At 42.9% G+C, this 13,719-nt stretch overlaps 1 protein-coding gene across 1 annotated transcript; it reads left to right on the forward strand.

Moving 5' to 3' along the window:
• Positions 1–4,686: 4,686 nt before the first annotated feature.
• CDO1 (cysteine dioxygenase type 1) lies at positions 4,687–13,394 on the forward strand. Its single transcript, XM_015849985.1, has 5 exons — positions 4,687–5,072; positions 6,803–6,880; positions 8,767–8,924; positions 11,149–11,318; positions 12,628–13,394. The coding sequence occupies exons 1-5, from the start codon at positions 4,894–4,896 to the stop codon at positions 12,655–12,657; spliced, it is 615 nt and encodes a 204-aa protein (XP_015705471.1). The 5' UTR covers positions 4,687–4,893; the 3' UTR covers positions 12,658–13,394.
• The last annotated feature ends 325 nt before the right edge of the window (positions 13,395–13,719 follow it).

Below are 13,719 nucleotides of genomic sequence, written 5' to 3' on the forward strand. Positions count from 1 at the left end.
TTCATTTGTTTTAAATTTGTCTGTCTGTAGTACTATCACTTATGCTTGTTTAAGCTGTATTAAAGTAAATGTTAGTTGTCTGCTTGCATGCTGTTACGCTGGATGGCAGTCTTGGTCCCTGTTACAATCCACTTCTGCAATTCAAACACAACAGTCTCTTGCAGTTTAAAGAATGCTTTACAGAATAGCCCTGAGTCATCTCTTGTTGTCTCATGCAACCTCTGTGTGTCTTGTATGTGCCACTGGAACCAATGTATCAAATTGATTCCATCTTTCTAGAACTTCTGAAGAACCAGTGCTCAGTTCATCTACTGACCTGCTGCAATTTCTGTGCAGCCAAACATGGGATGTATTCCCTAAATGTGTAGTATTTGATAGGAAAATTATCACTTTTATGGAAAACTGAGATAGCAATCTATTGCATTCAGTTAACAAGGCAGAATTGCTTGCAAACTTAAACTCTTCAAATAATAACTTCCACTGTTCAGAACCTTGATCTCCTGGATCTTTGTTGATGTAATAGACCTCCCTCCCTCCTGGTGAAGAAACTGCCTGCTGGTTACTGTAAAGACAGAGTAACCTTGTATAGCCACTAGAGGGTACACAAGGACAAAGATTCTTGCATAATATTTTGTTGGATTTTTTCCTTTTTCATAATATGTCCACTTTGCCCACCCTGCAAACGTACACAGTTTGTTCTCCTGTGTGGCAGTGTGTTTGCCCAAGATAAGCTGAGCGTCTGACTGTTTGTTCTGTGAGTGCCTTTCACCTCAGTTGATCTTAACAAACGAAACAATTGGTGTGGTGCAAATGTGCTCCTCAGGAATGATGCAAGAACTTGTGTGTGTTTAGGTTTGTATTTTAAAAAGAGAAAATAAAACCACTCTGGGGTCTCTAAGCCAGGGAGGACTTTGGTTTGTCATCTCTTTACAGCTAATGAGGAAAGGTTATCTATCCTTTGAGTTGAATCTATAGGTAAATTTTACCCCCTAGTATATTTATGTGTACTATCCCAAACCCTTTAGTGGCCGTAGTACATTAAAGTAAAACCTACGTCAAGAATAGTAAATTATTTGCAGAATTCAGCTGGTCATTCAGTTGCAGTAAGTTACAAGGCATAACGTTACCAGGAAATAACACCTTGCTGTGGATTTGGGGTGTTCAGTAGAAGTACATATGTATGCATGGATACACATCTGAATCAGAAAGCAAGAGTTGTTCAAGATGTGTGGAGAAAGCCGTGAAAATACAGTTCACAAAGGACTCTCCATACTGATAGATGGGTCTAAGTGTGCCTAATTGCTCCTGGTATGTATTTGATTAGGAAAGCATGAGTATTCTCACAAACTCGATGTACACTATCTTCTAGTAGCTCACACTGCAGTAATTTTTTAAGTGTTTTTTGCTTTTTGAGCCTCCCCACCGATATTCCTGTACATGTTGCAGCTGTGCAATAGATGGCAGCAGAGGGGCAGTCCGGCAGAATGGTGTCTGACATGGGAGCAGATGAAGCAAAGGTGTGTCATATAATTCCTCCATGTGGATAAGAGCACCTACTGGCATCCATTGATGCTTGCGGAGTGTTTGTGGATACCAAACAGGCTGTGAGTGCAGTGAGGAGGTGGATGTGTTTCAGCAGTGGTGACAGCTGCGTGAGCAACAAGCCACATGCTGGATGGCTTTTTACAAGAGCATTCAGGCTCTTATTCACTGGCAAAAATGATAGTGACTGTGCAGAGAAAAAAGATGTTTTGTAGCTGAGTATTTGCTCTATCAATTGGCATTGCTGGGCTCTTTAATGCTAATAATCTGTAGCTTGAACTAATCTTAAGAGCATGTGGAAAACATAAAGGAGCTATATGAAACCCCCCAGTATAATCTTGAATGTACTGATTTATAATAAAATGGAGGAAAAATATTCAAACATCAATTCTGCAAACCCCCGTGCAGCTCTAAAGCAGCTCCTGTTGGTCCACTGTTGCAGTTCATGCTCATTTTGCAGATCCAGCTCCACTTTTAGTTACATATGCTTTAATCCTATGCAGCCCTGACTATCTTGAGGTCTCCTTTACTCTTCAGGGATACTTCACAAAGATTATGCAAGGTATTGTCTTATTACTACACTTTCTTATGCATACATGAGACAGGGAAAGGGAAAAATACTATTAACTCCATGTTTTGAGGGATGATTAAGGCGGATGCTCCTCACTCATCTTCAGTCATGATAAAACTTTGACTTGGTGCCTTGCTACCACAGAGGGACAAGAACTCATTTGGAGATTTTATTCTCAGCCTAAAATAACTATTAAGGAAAGCTGAATGAATCTCATGACTAAAAGTGCACCCAAATAAGTAAGTTAGAAGCTTAATGTTAATCCAGCCACGCTACAGCTGTGTTACTAGAGACATTGGTGCCAGGAAACTTCTGGTAGGCAGTCAGCATGTTGCCAGCTTTATTCTGGAGGCTGAGAGGTTAATAAGGTGGCTGCAAACTGCTCTTTGCTGGCTTGCCTCTGTGCCAGAGGACAGTCCTTGGCATATTTACTGGTGGATACACAGTTCCACAGTTCACGCAGGTGAGACTGGTTTCCCTGTATCCACATTGAGGAGGGGAAAAAAATAATAAGTGGATAAATTTGGAGAAAAAAACAACATTTTCCCTCTTTGAACTTGAGGAGAAACCTCAGGTCTTTTTGAAAAGGCGCTCAGCTTTCCTTCCTTGTAATTATCACGTACATACCTGCTCTAAGTGCATTCTGATGCTGCCACTTCTCTGAGTGCAGATTACAGATTGGGGGGCTGGCAGGGGAATAACAATTGCTTATCTCAATGTAATCATGCTTTCTCTTACCAGGGATACCTGATGAGTGTGAAATAGTAACAGCTAGGGAAAAGTGCAGGAGTCTGTGTCCTCGCTCTACATCTTATCATGGAACTGTTTTATTTGCATGTTACTTATGGATACATACCAGAATATGTGAAAGTAGTGTTAAAATACCTTTAAATGCTTTAGCATTTAAAAAATTAAAGAGGTCATAGTTAGTTGTTCCAGCCGCAAAAGTCCCTGTATGAAGTTAGAGCAGAGAAATGTCTTCCCCTCAAACCCAGCTTGGTAACAGAACTTGGTAATAGAACCTTGGCAGCTCTCGGGAATTAAAATGCATTAAGAGCTCTCCAGCTCTGAAACAGGAAACCTCACAGAAGAGAAGGGATCCAAACAAAACCACACAGTAAATGCCATCAGAGCAGAGAAGTCTAGGCGGGACTTTATTTAGCTTTCTCAGTTAAGTACTGCAAATCTAAAGAAACACAAGCCTACTTTAAACTGGTTCTCACACAGAGAGAGTATGGGTGCCAGTCTTTCGTGTTTTATTTCTAACACAGACACCTTTCAAGCAGCACACCAACCACACACTGAAATTGGATCAAACTAATTATTTTAGGAGCCTGTATGGTTTATGCTGTGCAGCTCTCCCACATGTTTTCCAGTTACATCTCAGTTACATTTGCAGTGAGTATTCACTTACGTTTCTTCCTGGTTCTAACTCAGACGGTGTCTTCTGAACAAATGACATCTGTCCAAGAGCTCATGTGCAATAGAAGTGTCTGGTGTCGTAGGCTGAGCCACTTGAGTTTTCAGATGCAGGGCACAGTCTTTAAATCACTCAAAGTCTGAAGAAAAAGGCAGTAGCCATACCGTAATTCTTTGGGTCTGAAATTGCAATGTATTTCAGTGAGGATTATCAGCCTTCTGTCTCTGTCACTGACTTGTGACCACGAAGCAGTGCTGCTGTGATTAGAGCCCAACTTGCCATCACCAAAGGCAGGAGTAGTTCACTGTTTTCCTCTGTGCTTCTCAGTGAATTTGTATCGTAACAAGTGCAAGAATGATTCACTGTTAATGAATGATTATACTGTGATGCCATAATGATGGCATCAACTACTGCATGTGAGCTCGGATCCATTTCTGTCAGCGGGGTGAGTAAAAATCCATAAGCAATCAATTAATTTCCATGCAGTCAATTAATGATGTCCTTCAAGAGATTGTCAGGATTAACACCTCATGTTGAAATACTCAAAATGAGAATATTTATGAATAGATTTGAATAGGAACAAATGGCAGGAGAACAGGGAAGGAGTACACTAGAAAAATATCAATCTTGCCATGAAGTTAAAGGGAAAAGAAATATGTTTGCAGCGTTATAAGTGAGTTGTAACCAACGAGAGCAGCAGTGTGAAACTGCAGTAGGGAAATCCAGTCTGACCCCTCAGCTGTAACACAGTAAGGCACAAAGTGTTCTTCCTGTTGCATCTAAAGGCATCCCTAATGATGCCATCAACACTGCGGCAAGCGAATCAAAGTGCTGAAGTTTCTGGAATTAACAATGGAAGCATAATGTCGTGAGTTTTTTTGTCTGTTTGTTTGTTTTTCCTGTGTTTAAATACCTGAACATCACCAAGCGCTGAACTTCCCACCAAGGGAAGCTCTGCGCTTGTTCTTCTGCTGAAAAGAATGGATGCTTTTCGTTTAGCCACGCAGTGGCCGTGTCTATCATTACCGGAGTCTCCCGGTTGCACTGCACGGATCCAGGCTCTTTCAGACCTCACAAAGCTGGCCCGAAATCACCACCTCCTCCTCCCCCGGCGTTATCCCCTCCTCGGCCGCCCCCTGCCCGCCGTCCCCGGCCGAGGGGCTCTCGATGGCATCGCTCCGTGCTCCGCCCGCCGGTGTCTGTGCCGCCGCGGGGCCGGGCAAAGCCTGGCCGCGGTCCCGCCCGTCGCCGCCCGGCCCCTCCGCCCGCCGGGGCGGTGGTAGCTCCGGCCGTGCCTCCCGGCGCATAAAAGCGGGCGGCGGAGCCGGCTATAGGGCAGCGGGGCTGACGGTGACCGGCGATGGAGCAGCTGGTGCAGACGGAGATGTGGAAGGCGCGGAGCCTGGAGGAGTTGGTCCGCATCCTCCACCGGCTTTTCGCCGAGGATAAAGTCAGCGTGGAGGAGGTGCAGGCGCTGATGGAATCCTACGAGAGCAACCCCGACGAGTGGCTGCAGTACGCCCAGTTCGATCAGTACAGGTAGGAGAGTGGGGGTGCTGGGGATACAGCCTCATCCCTCGCCCTGCCGCCCCCCGCCGCAGCCCTCCGGTGCCCCGCAGCACTTCGGGCTCGGGCCGCCATCCCGATCCGGGGTCGGGGGTGGGCGGTGGTCCTCGTGGTGCCCCCGGAGGGACGAGCCGGGGCGGAGAGCGGGCGGGGCGGCTGCGGCCAATGGAGGCAGCCCCGGCCCGGGCCCCCTCGGGTTTGTAAGGCGTGGGGCTGTAGCGGGGGTTGTTGCCCCGGACGTCCGCGGGGCGAAGCTCTCGGGGGACGGCGCGGTTATGGACTGCTCCTGCCGCTGGTGGCTTCACTTGCACTTAAAAATGGATGGATTTCTTTTGAGCATCTCCCTTGAAACTTGCAGACCGAACGGACTCTTCCTTCTGTCTTTCTTAACCCGTCTTCGTCTCGTGTTTTCTCTGTCTGGGACAAATCACAAACTTAAGGAAAGTAAGGATTAGAAATCCTTCTAATGCCAGCATGCCTGGCAGCCTGACCGGCTGACTGAAATAACAGCACTTGAAGAGTTCATTCCGTTGCCAGCACTGATTGCTTGTGCTCTGGCACGGTAGGAGAAATATGCCCACCTAATGCACACGTAGATTTTGAGTGCTAAGAGGTGGCGTGTTAGCATAGGTTTTATGCTTTGAATGTGATCTGCTGCAAGCATCCCATCTTCATTGCAATAGAGTGGAATCTAGAAGAAACTATTACAAAATCAATTGATATCAGGCAGTTTCTGTGCATATGTGCTTGCATCATTTAGATAAAAGCAAGGCATCTCTAATGGGCATAAATTTGATTTATTTGGCAAAGTGCTAATGACCGCGATTAAAGCTAAAACAAAATCAGTGGGTGAGTGGCACCATAATAGTTGGAGGCATGGAGTCATTAGAGCCACAGTATGGCAACCAATTTAATAGGCAAGGAGAAAGGAGGGAGCTTCTGCAGGGAGCTTCCCAGCAGCATGAGGTGAGTAGGAAAGGCATGCCAGGGATGCAAGGAAACCGGTGTGGCTGTTCAGAAAACCCCTTCAAACCTCAAGAGCAAATAACACTCCAGAATACACATTGATGGTAAAGCCTCTAAAAGCAAGTATTTTGTCTTCTACCTTTAAGACAGCAAAATGCTGGCAGGGATTAGCCCCATTGGTATGGGTCTAGGTACAAGAACGCTATGGTGTGAGATGTATATTCTTGTCCTGGAAATTCTAAGTGAAAACTTGACATCTTTCTTTTCTTTTCTTTTCTTTTCTTTTCTTTTCTTTTCTTTTCTTTTCTTTTCTTTTCTTTTCTTTTCTTTTCTTTTCTTTTCTTTTCTTTTCTTTTTCTTTCTTCTTGTTTCTGGCCCAGTACAAATGAATGCAGCATAATGAGAAAGAGCCAAGAATATCCAAAAAAAGAGCTGTAAAATAATGTTACCATGTATTTTTCTTACTCCATAGCAGTCTTCTGGTTCTAATTATAAGCCAGCTGCTGGAGTGACTTCATTCAGTAACTATTTTGATCTGATCCCATCTACCACTCTTGTCTTGGACTCACAGTTCCCAAACTCTGTTCCATCCATGTAATTCAAAAGCAATATGACTGTCAGATATAAACTGTGTCCTTATATTCATGTTGCAGCTTTCTTTTATAGCAGTGTTTATATAATTTTGTCTTTTACGAGCATATCAGTACAGTTAGAAAAGCAAACACTTTATATTGCAGATACACCAGAAATCTCGTGGACAATGGAAATGGAAAGTTCAACTTGATGATCTTGTGCTGGGGTGAAGGACATGGCAGGTTTGTATTCAAAGATTACGGCTTTAGCAAACATATAAAAGCTGCTGTATCTTTCGTTGTTAAATGAGAAGAGGAAAATAATCAGCCCCACACAAGCTGTTAGAAAATGTCTGGAAACTAAGCAGAACAGAACTCGTCATTATTCATTTTGGATAGCAGTCCTGAACACTTGGTTGTTTATTTAGCTTTTGCAAGGCTGTACCTCATGGACATTTTTAGAGCATTTAGAATAAACACTTGTGCCAAATTAAGCTCCCTTTCTGTCTGTTTTTAATCCCAGTACTGCAATGGGTCCTGCGGGCAGGGCAGGTTGGATGGACCCCACTGTTTAAGGATTTGGTCTGGTTTAGGCAGCCGTTGCTCTCTTGTGTTGTTTCAATCTAGCCTCTGCCACGCTGTGGTATAAAAGTACATCTAGTTGAGGACTCTGATCTGTGGGTTCAGACATCCCATCTCCTCCCCGTGAGCTGTGTGCTCCTACCAGCCTGAGGGAAAGACCTGTCCCATAGAGGGTCCTTCACGAAACATTGGCCAAAACACAACGTGAAATAACAAAACTTGCATGTTTTTGCTGCTTGGCTTTTTATATAAGTAGAAGACCAAGGGAGCTGTGAGGATGAGGTTTTTGTTTTAATTGAGCACGCATAGCAAACTTTTATGGTATTCTCTACTGGATGCCTTGAGGTTATACCCAGAGAGATGTAAGTAAGAATGAAGCCCACCACCTCTGCTCCTTCTGGGCTATTCTCACAAAGGCTGTGATTTATATCAAACTCTGTTTGAGCTGAATGAGCAATTAAAAGAGCTGGAGGGAGACCACAAGCAGATTTCTGCTTCTGACATGAGGAGGATCACATTGTTCTCATGGCTTGTGGAAGGACCATGACAATGTGTCATTTGTGAAGTGCTCTGTGCCTGAAGTAAGCTCTGCCTTCTTGAGTGTCCTTTTGTAGGGAAGCTAATTTGTTTACTGAAGAAACAAAACATTTAAAGAAGTTTGTTTACTGAAAACAGTGATGTATTAAAAACCAAGTTTTTGACTGAAACTCAATAGGACTGTGGGCCAAATTCCCCTTTCCTCCACCAACACAGTGAATGGAGAGCTCTCCCTTTGTCCCAGTCTGCTGGCTGCTGTAACAGTTTTCCTCTATTTATAAAGGAAAAATAAAACCAAACAAAATCTAGCCCACGTATCTCCAATTGTAGCAAATGGAGCATAGTTCTGAGCAAGGAGACAGACCAAGCAAACACACAGATTGTGCCAGATCCTGCTGTTTTTGTTCATTTTTGCCATACCAGTGAAATTAACAGGTTGCTATAGCTGGCTGTGCTTATCAGAGTGAGAAGTACACTGTTTTCTTTATTCAGCAAATGCCTATGCACCCCAATAATAAAGAAATTAAGTAGAAATCACCGATTTATCCCATGTTTTGGGAGGAAACATAGTGAATCTGTAAATATCAGATGTATTTGCAAGTTTAGGCTGGCCTCTGCCTGGAGATCACTGTGGAAAGCATTGTTCTGTTCCTTGGCCCGCAGGAGTTGCTGTTCTGAAGAGGTTTTTTTCTGTCCTTTTCAGACTTCCTTTGTATTTTTCCCTGGAGATTTCACATGTTGACCAATATCTTGACTTTTCCCTAAATGCTGTAAACTTATCCCCGTATGGTTCTAATGTGTCGTTTTTAAGTAGGCATATCCTAGTAGCTCTGGATGTTGTTGCGTAGTTGTTTTTTCTTTATTCCTAAGATTATTGTGCATGACCCATGTGCAATTGCATGTAACTCTAGGGCTACATCCAGATACTATATGCTGTGCCATCTGTTCAGCTTGCAGTATTAAATATGTATACCTCTTTCTGAGTTTGGTTATTGTTTTCACATATATAGCAGCATCCATGACCACACTGATTCACACTGCTTTATGAAGATCCTCCAGGGAAATCTAAAGGAGACGCTGTTTGAATGGCCTGAGAAAAAAGGGAATGGTGAAATGACTAAGAAATCAGAGCGAGTTTTGAGAGAAAATCAATGTGCCTATATTAATGGTAAGCTCTTCCGATAGTTTGTTTGACAAGTACTTAACCTTGAGTCCCTTTTCTAACAGAAGAGTTTGTGTGCTCTCTAGTCTCCTGCATCTAACAGTATGATGCTAATGGCATTTTGCATGATTGCTAAAGAACAGGGATCTTTAGATTCTGCATAAACTGCACACTAACATTCAGTAAAACAACAGAATAGTCCTTCAACTCACTCATAAGTCATTGCAACAATTGCTTGATACTTAAATGTACTAGATAGCTCCTCTACCCTAATCAGTCCAAAATAAATATCTGAAGTTGCTTATAAACTTCGAGCTTTCCTGAGAAATAAGGGAACCAAAGCCTTGACAGTTGAATCATCTTAATACAAAAGCTGTTGATGGAGTACATGGAGCAGGCAGAAGCGAAGGCCCTGATCCCAAGGTTTATTGTCCAAACCATCAGGAAAGCACAGTGCTGCAGTGTCAGCACAACTGGGCAGACCTGAGCATTTCAGTTTACAAAAAGATTGCCTCATCTCACAGGCAATGAGAGACAACCAAGTCTCCAGCAGCATGGTTGCCTAGATACCTAAAGCTGTGCCACTGCGCGTCCCTGTAGTTATCACCGTGTTGTGCTGTGCTGGAGGCCATCTGGAAATCACCAGCTGGTTATCGTGGTCTAATCCTATGAAAGACATTATACATCGTGCTGAGGAGCAGTGAGCACTGCTGAGTAGTGGCAAAGCCCTGGAGAAGGGGGGGAATCTGCCTTCTGTGTGATGGCTTAGAAACTGGAGCGTGCAGCTGGTGGGGCTGAGCCATGGAGCTCCTCAGCAGAGCCTCGTATTGAGCTGTGTGTGCAGCGGTTATTGTGCTCGTGTAGATCTTCCTCACTATGCAGTTATTTCCCTTGCAAGCAATTATACTCTATGTGCAACTAATCCAAACTTTCTCTACTATTTAAAGCAAACAAATTTGATATTTGCTTCTCTGGGGCAGTTTGGAAGTCTGACATGTTTCCTGGCTGACAGTTTGCTTTAAAAATAAGTTAATAATAAGGCAGATAGATAAACAAGTAGAAGGAAAACACCGGTGGTGTGTTGATTACCTTAACTACTTCAACAATGAGCCTCATGTTTCTACTGCGTGCTTCTTGGTTACTGCTGTACTTTGCTTTTGAGGTTAAAATCCAGGCAGCTGAGTCCATGCGAGCCTTCTATTATGTGAGCATAGAATTAGGACTCCATATCCTCTATCTAAGTAAATTACAGTAATGACACTTGGATCTTACACTTCCAATGTACCAAAGTTAAAAGCATCCATAAGATTCACAGAGTAATATGCCAACATAGTGCAATATCAGTGTAGGTGTTATATAACAGACTAGTGCAAGTTCAAAAGCCTGAATTGTTTCCAGCAGTCATGAAATTGATTACAGGGTCTCTTTTGCATAACTCAAAACCAAAAATTTATTGTAGGTATAAATAGTTTTTGGATTTTTTTGGGGTAGATGTGATTCTTCATACCTTACATTTTCATGTGACTGCTTGATTTCTACTCCATTGCTCCAGCAGGCACCAGTACTTTGTTAGAAGCCACACAACAGACAGTGCCTTGTTTTATTACAAGTTGAATTATGCTTGCTATTCAGCTAAGGCTGGAAGTGTGCCAGTCACTAGTAATTTGTCACCTTATTCAAAAGATCAGAGGAATGAGAAGGCTGTTGTTCTCCAAACCAACACCCCGGAAAGATTAATTAGTAAACAGATGCCTCCAACAGAAGATAACCACGTCTCTGCCTCAGATATGAGTAGCTGACTGTTAACATGACTGATGTCCTTGTTACGTGGAATAAGGATTAGTAATACGAAAACTTCCTCCCTGTATCACATCTTGATGTTTTTTTCTGAGGAAAGTAAATTACCTTTAGAAATCATAGCTTGAAAATAACTGATAGCATGGCTGCCCTTAGGCTTTTCTGGATTCCTATTAGCCCTCAGCTAGTAGCAGATAATCCAGCATCACAGGAGGTGTGGAAGGCTGTGAGGTGATGTGAAGTATTTGGGAACATGTGCTGGAGATCAGCAGTCAGATTCCCTGCACTGAGTTATGCATTGCCCTTAAAAGTGCAGGAATGCCTAACTGGCTCGCTCACTAGTTTTAGTTTAGATGACTTCTTTTCTCCCAGACATTTGAGATCTCATTAAATCTGCCTGTTAACTTCTTGTTTTGTGCCCCAACTTATATAGACTCCATTGGCCTGCACCGTGTGGAGAACATCAGCCACACAGAGACTGCTGTCAGCCTGCATTTGTACAGCCCGCCCTTTGACAGCTGCAACACCTTTGACCAGAGGACCGGGCACAAGCACAAAGTCAAGATGACCTTTTACAGCCAGTTTGGAGAGAGGACTCACTGTGTAAGTAGGAGGCAGCACGCTGCCCAGCAGCCCTCAGCTCTGAGCACAGGGTGATAACATTGGATTTGGCTGCTCAGCCCACAACCCTATTTCCCCCATCCTGTGGACTCAGTAGACCAGTTTTTGTGAGTGGTGAAACAGCCTGCCTCCCTTTGGTCAGCAGGAGATAAGTTCTGTGCTGAGGAGTGAGAAGTTGGCTCTTAGCTGCATGCCTTCAGGCAGCAAATGATGGTAAATGCAACCTAGTCAATGGAAAACAGCAAAGTGGCCAGATCGTTTGAGCCAGTTTAAGTCATGTGTAACATTTCCTGTATAAACTGTTCTGCCAAAAAAGCATCAGGTTTCAAGTCAGATGTTTTAAGCCTCATAACTTACAGTGAACTGAAGCTTTTTTTTTTTCATAAACCGAATATAATTCTTCAAAATTGAAACTTTGAAATGGAAAAAGTGTGCTTTGAGAAGGAGTTGTCTGGTTGGCTGTTGGCTGCATTCTTAAGCAACAACATGAGGTTGCGTTTGGGTGGTATAGAAATCTTAATATCAGCCTTATGAGACCATGCTAGGACATCTGGGAGAGCTTATTAGGGCTCCTTCTAGCACTATTCCATGCATTGGGAAACAAAACCTCTGACAAGGGGGGGAAAAGAGATTCTTGTTGGTCAGCCTCATAAGAAGTTCAATGATTGTGTTCTTTTGGATACTGAACAATTTCACCCTTCACAGAAGCCAGAAATTCAGTGTTCAGTCGTTTAATAGAGCGAGCCCTAAGTAAGATCCTGTTAAAGTTTAATGTAATCAGTGAGAACAATGTAAATTATTTCAAACTTGTCACGTTATAACATGATCATGTAAGATAACATGCAAAATTAGTCTTGGACTGTTTTGCTACTCTTGATCTATAACCAATTGATAATACCTGTAACTTTAGTGGGGATCTGTCTTACTGGACAGAGGTAAATCTTAGTCACTGGGTCTCTTCCATGAGTTGCTATAAATGAAATTCCAGCAAGGGGAAAAGCGGTGTCTGGGCTGGGCCATCCAGCCATCTGAAATGACCTCATGCTACCACAGCCTTCTGGCCTGGGTGAGGGTTTCTGGAAAGCTCAGTGGAAACTCAGGCTTCCTCCTGCTTACCATATCTCAGAAGGACACACAGAGGCAGAGAGCTGTAAGTTAAAAATACAGAGAGAGTCACAGCACCCTCTGTTAAACAAGTGGGATGCCTTGCAAGCAGTACTGGGAGCTGGTACCCCATGAGCAATGATAGTCAGTGCCTCTTAAAACAGCAACCTGTCCTTTTCACTTGCAGGCCACGGCAATGCCACAGGAGAACAACTGAGGAGCACCAGCACGTGTTTGCACAAGACCTGCTGAATGTTGAACCAGGGACAGAAGACTCACGTGGCTCTTTGTATACTTCTTGTGTGTAGACCGACACTAGGGCAGCTTCCAGCAAACCCCCGTTTTCCCTGAGTGAATGGTGATCATGGGACACTAAGCCAGCTAGTGCCATCAACTACTTCAGAGGTTAGATGCCTTTCCTTGGGCTACTGCCAAGCCAGAATTAAGTAGTTGGCTTTCTGATTCTAGCCTCCTTTTGATTCTGCTTCTGTTGCCTACTGAGAGTATCAGAAATAGGGTTTTAAACATCATCTAACACTACTTAATAGGCCTAGATGTATGTATATTCTCAGTGTGATTAATAACCACATACGCCTGTAAGCTTCCAGTCACTTGTACCTATGGTAGTACACTAGATACAATTAGCAGATTATTGTTTTTTATTATTAACTCTTTTAGGTTTTAATGATCTAAAAAGCCATTTTGATAGTTTTGTGCATTTTTTACTTCCTTTTTTTTTTTTTTTTTTTTACATTTTCATTCGTCGGATCTTGTTTAAAATGGGAGCAGCAAAATGCTTTGTGTACAGTGATTGTCAGAACTGATTGGGCAGAGATTTGGGTTTTTAATGAGGCTAATCATACATAACACAACTGATGTCCAGTTTCCAAAGTGTTCTGTGTAGCTACTGAAGTCCTTTCAGGTAACTGAAATAAAACTGGATTTGTGCACAGATTTTGTAGTTTTCAGCCTTTTTTTAATCTTTGTAACTGAGATTTTCATCACCCTTTATGAATGTCCACATTGGTCATAGCCATAAAAGACTTTGTCAAATAATAAGCCTTTAAATAAGGATTTAGAAAGCTGGAAGTATTTCAAACATGCAGAGAATTCTGATGCCAATTAAGTTGGTGGGAGATTTGCAACTGAGTTCACCAATGCTTGGTTTTATCTTCAAAGATAATAACAAGGAAAGCACCATCTTGATAAAAGTTAACTGCTTAAATGTACAAACATCACTAAAGCCCAGAGGACGGTTGGACTAGATGATCCTATAGGT

Source organism: Coturnix japonica, chromosome Z, assembly GCF_001577835.2.
Source record: "Coturnix japonica isolate 7356 chromosome Z, Coturnix japonica 2.1, whole genome shotgun sequence".
NCBI lineage: Eukaryota > Metazoa > Chordata > Aves > Galliformes > Phasianidae > Coturnix > Coturnix japonica.

What these genes read in the sequence shown, in the direction of transcription:
- CDO1 (XM_015849985.1), top strand. Translation starts at nt 4,894, where the DNA reads ATGGAGCAGCTGGTGCAGACGGAGATGTGGAAGGCGCGGAGCCTGGAG. An exon ending in TGGGGTGAAGGACATGGCAG is followed by an intron (nt 6,881 to 8,766) that starts GTTTGTATTCAA and finishes TCACATATATAG; the next exon opens with CAGCATCCATGACCACACTG. An exon ending in TTGGAGAGAGGACTCACTGT is followed by an intron (nt 11,319 to 12,627) that starts GTAAGTAGGAGG and finishes TTTCACTTGCAG; the next exon opens with GCCACGGCAATGCCACAGGA.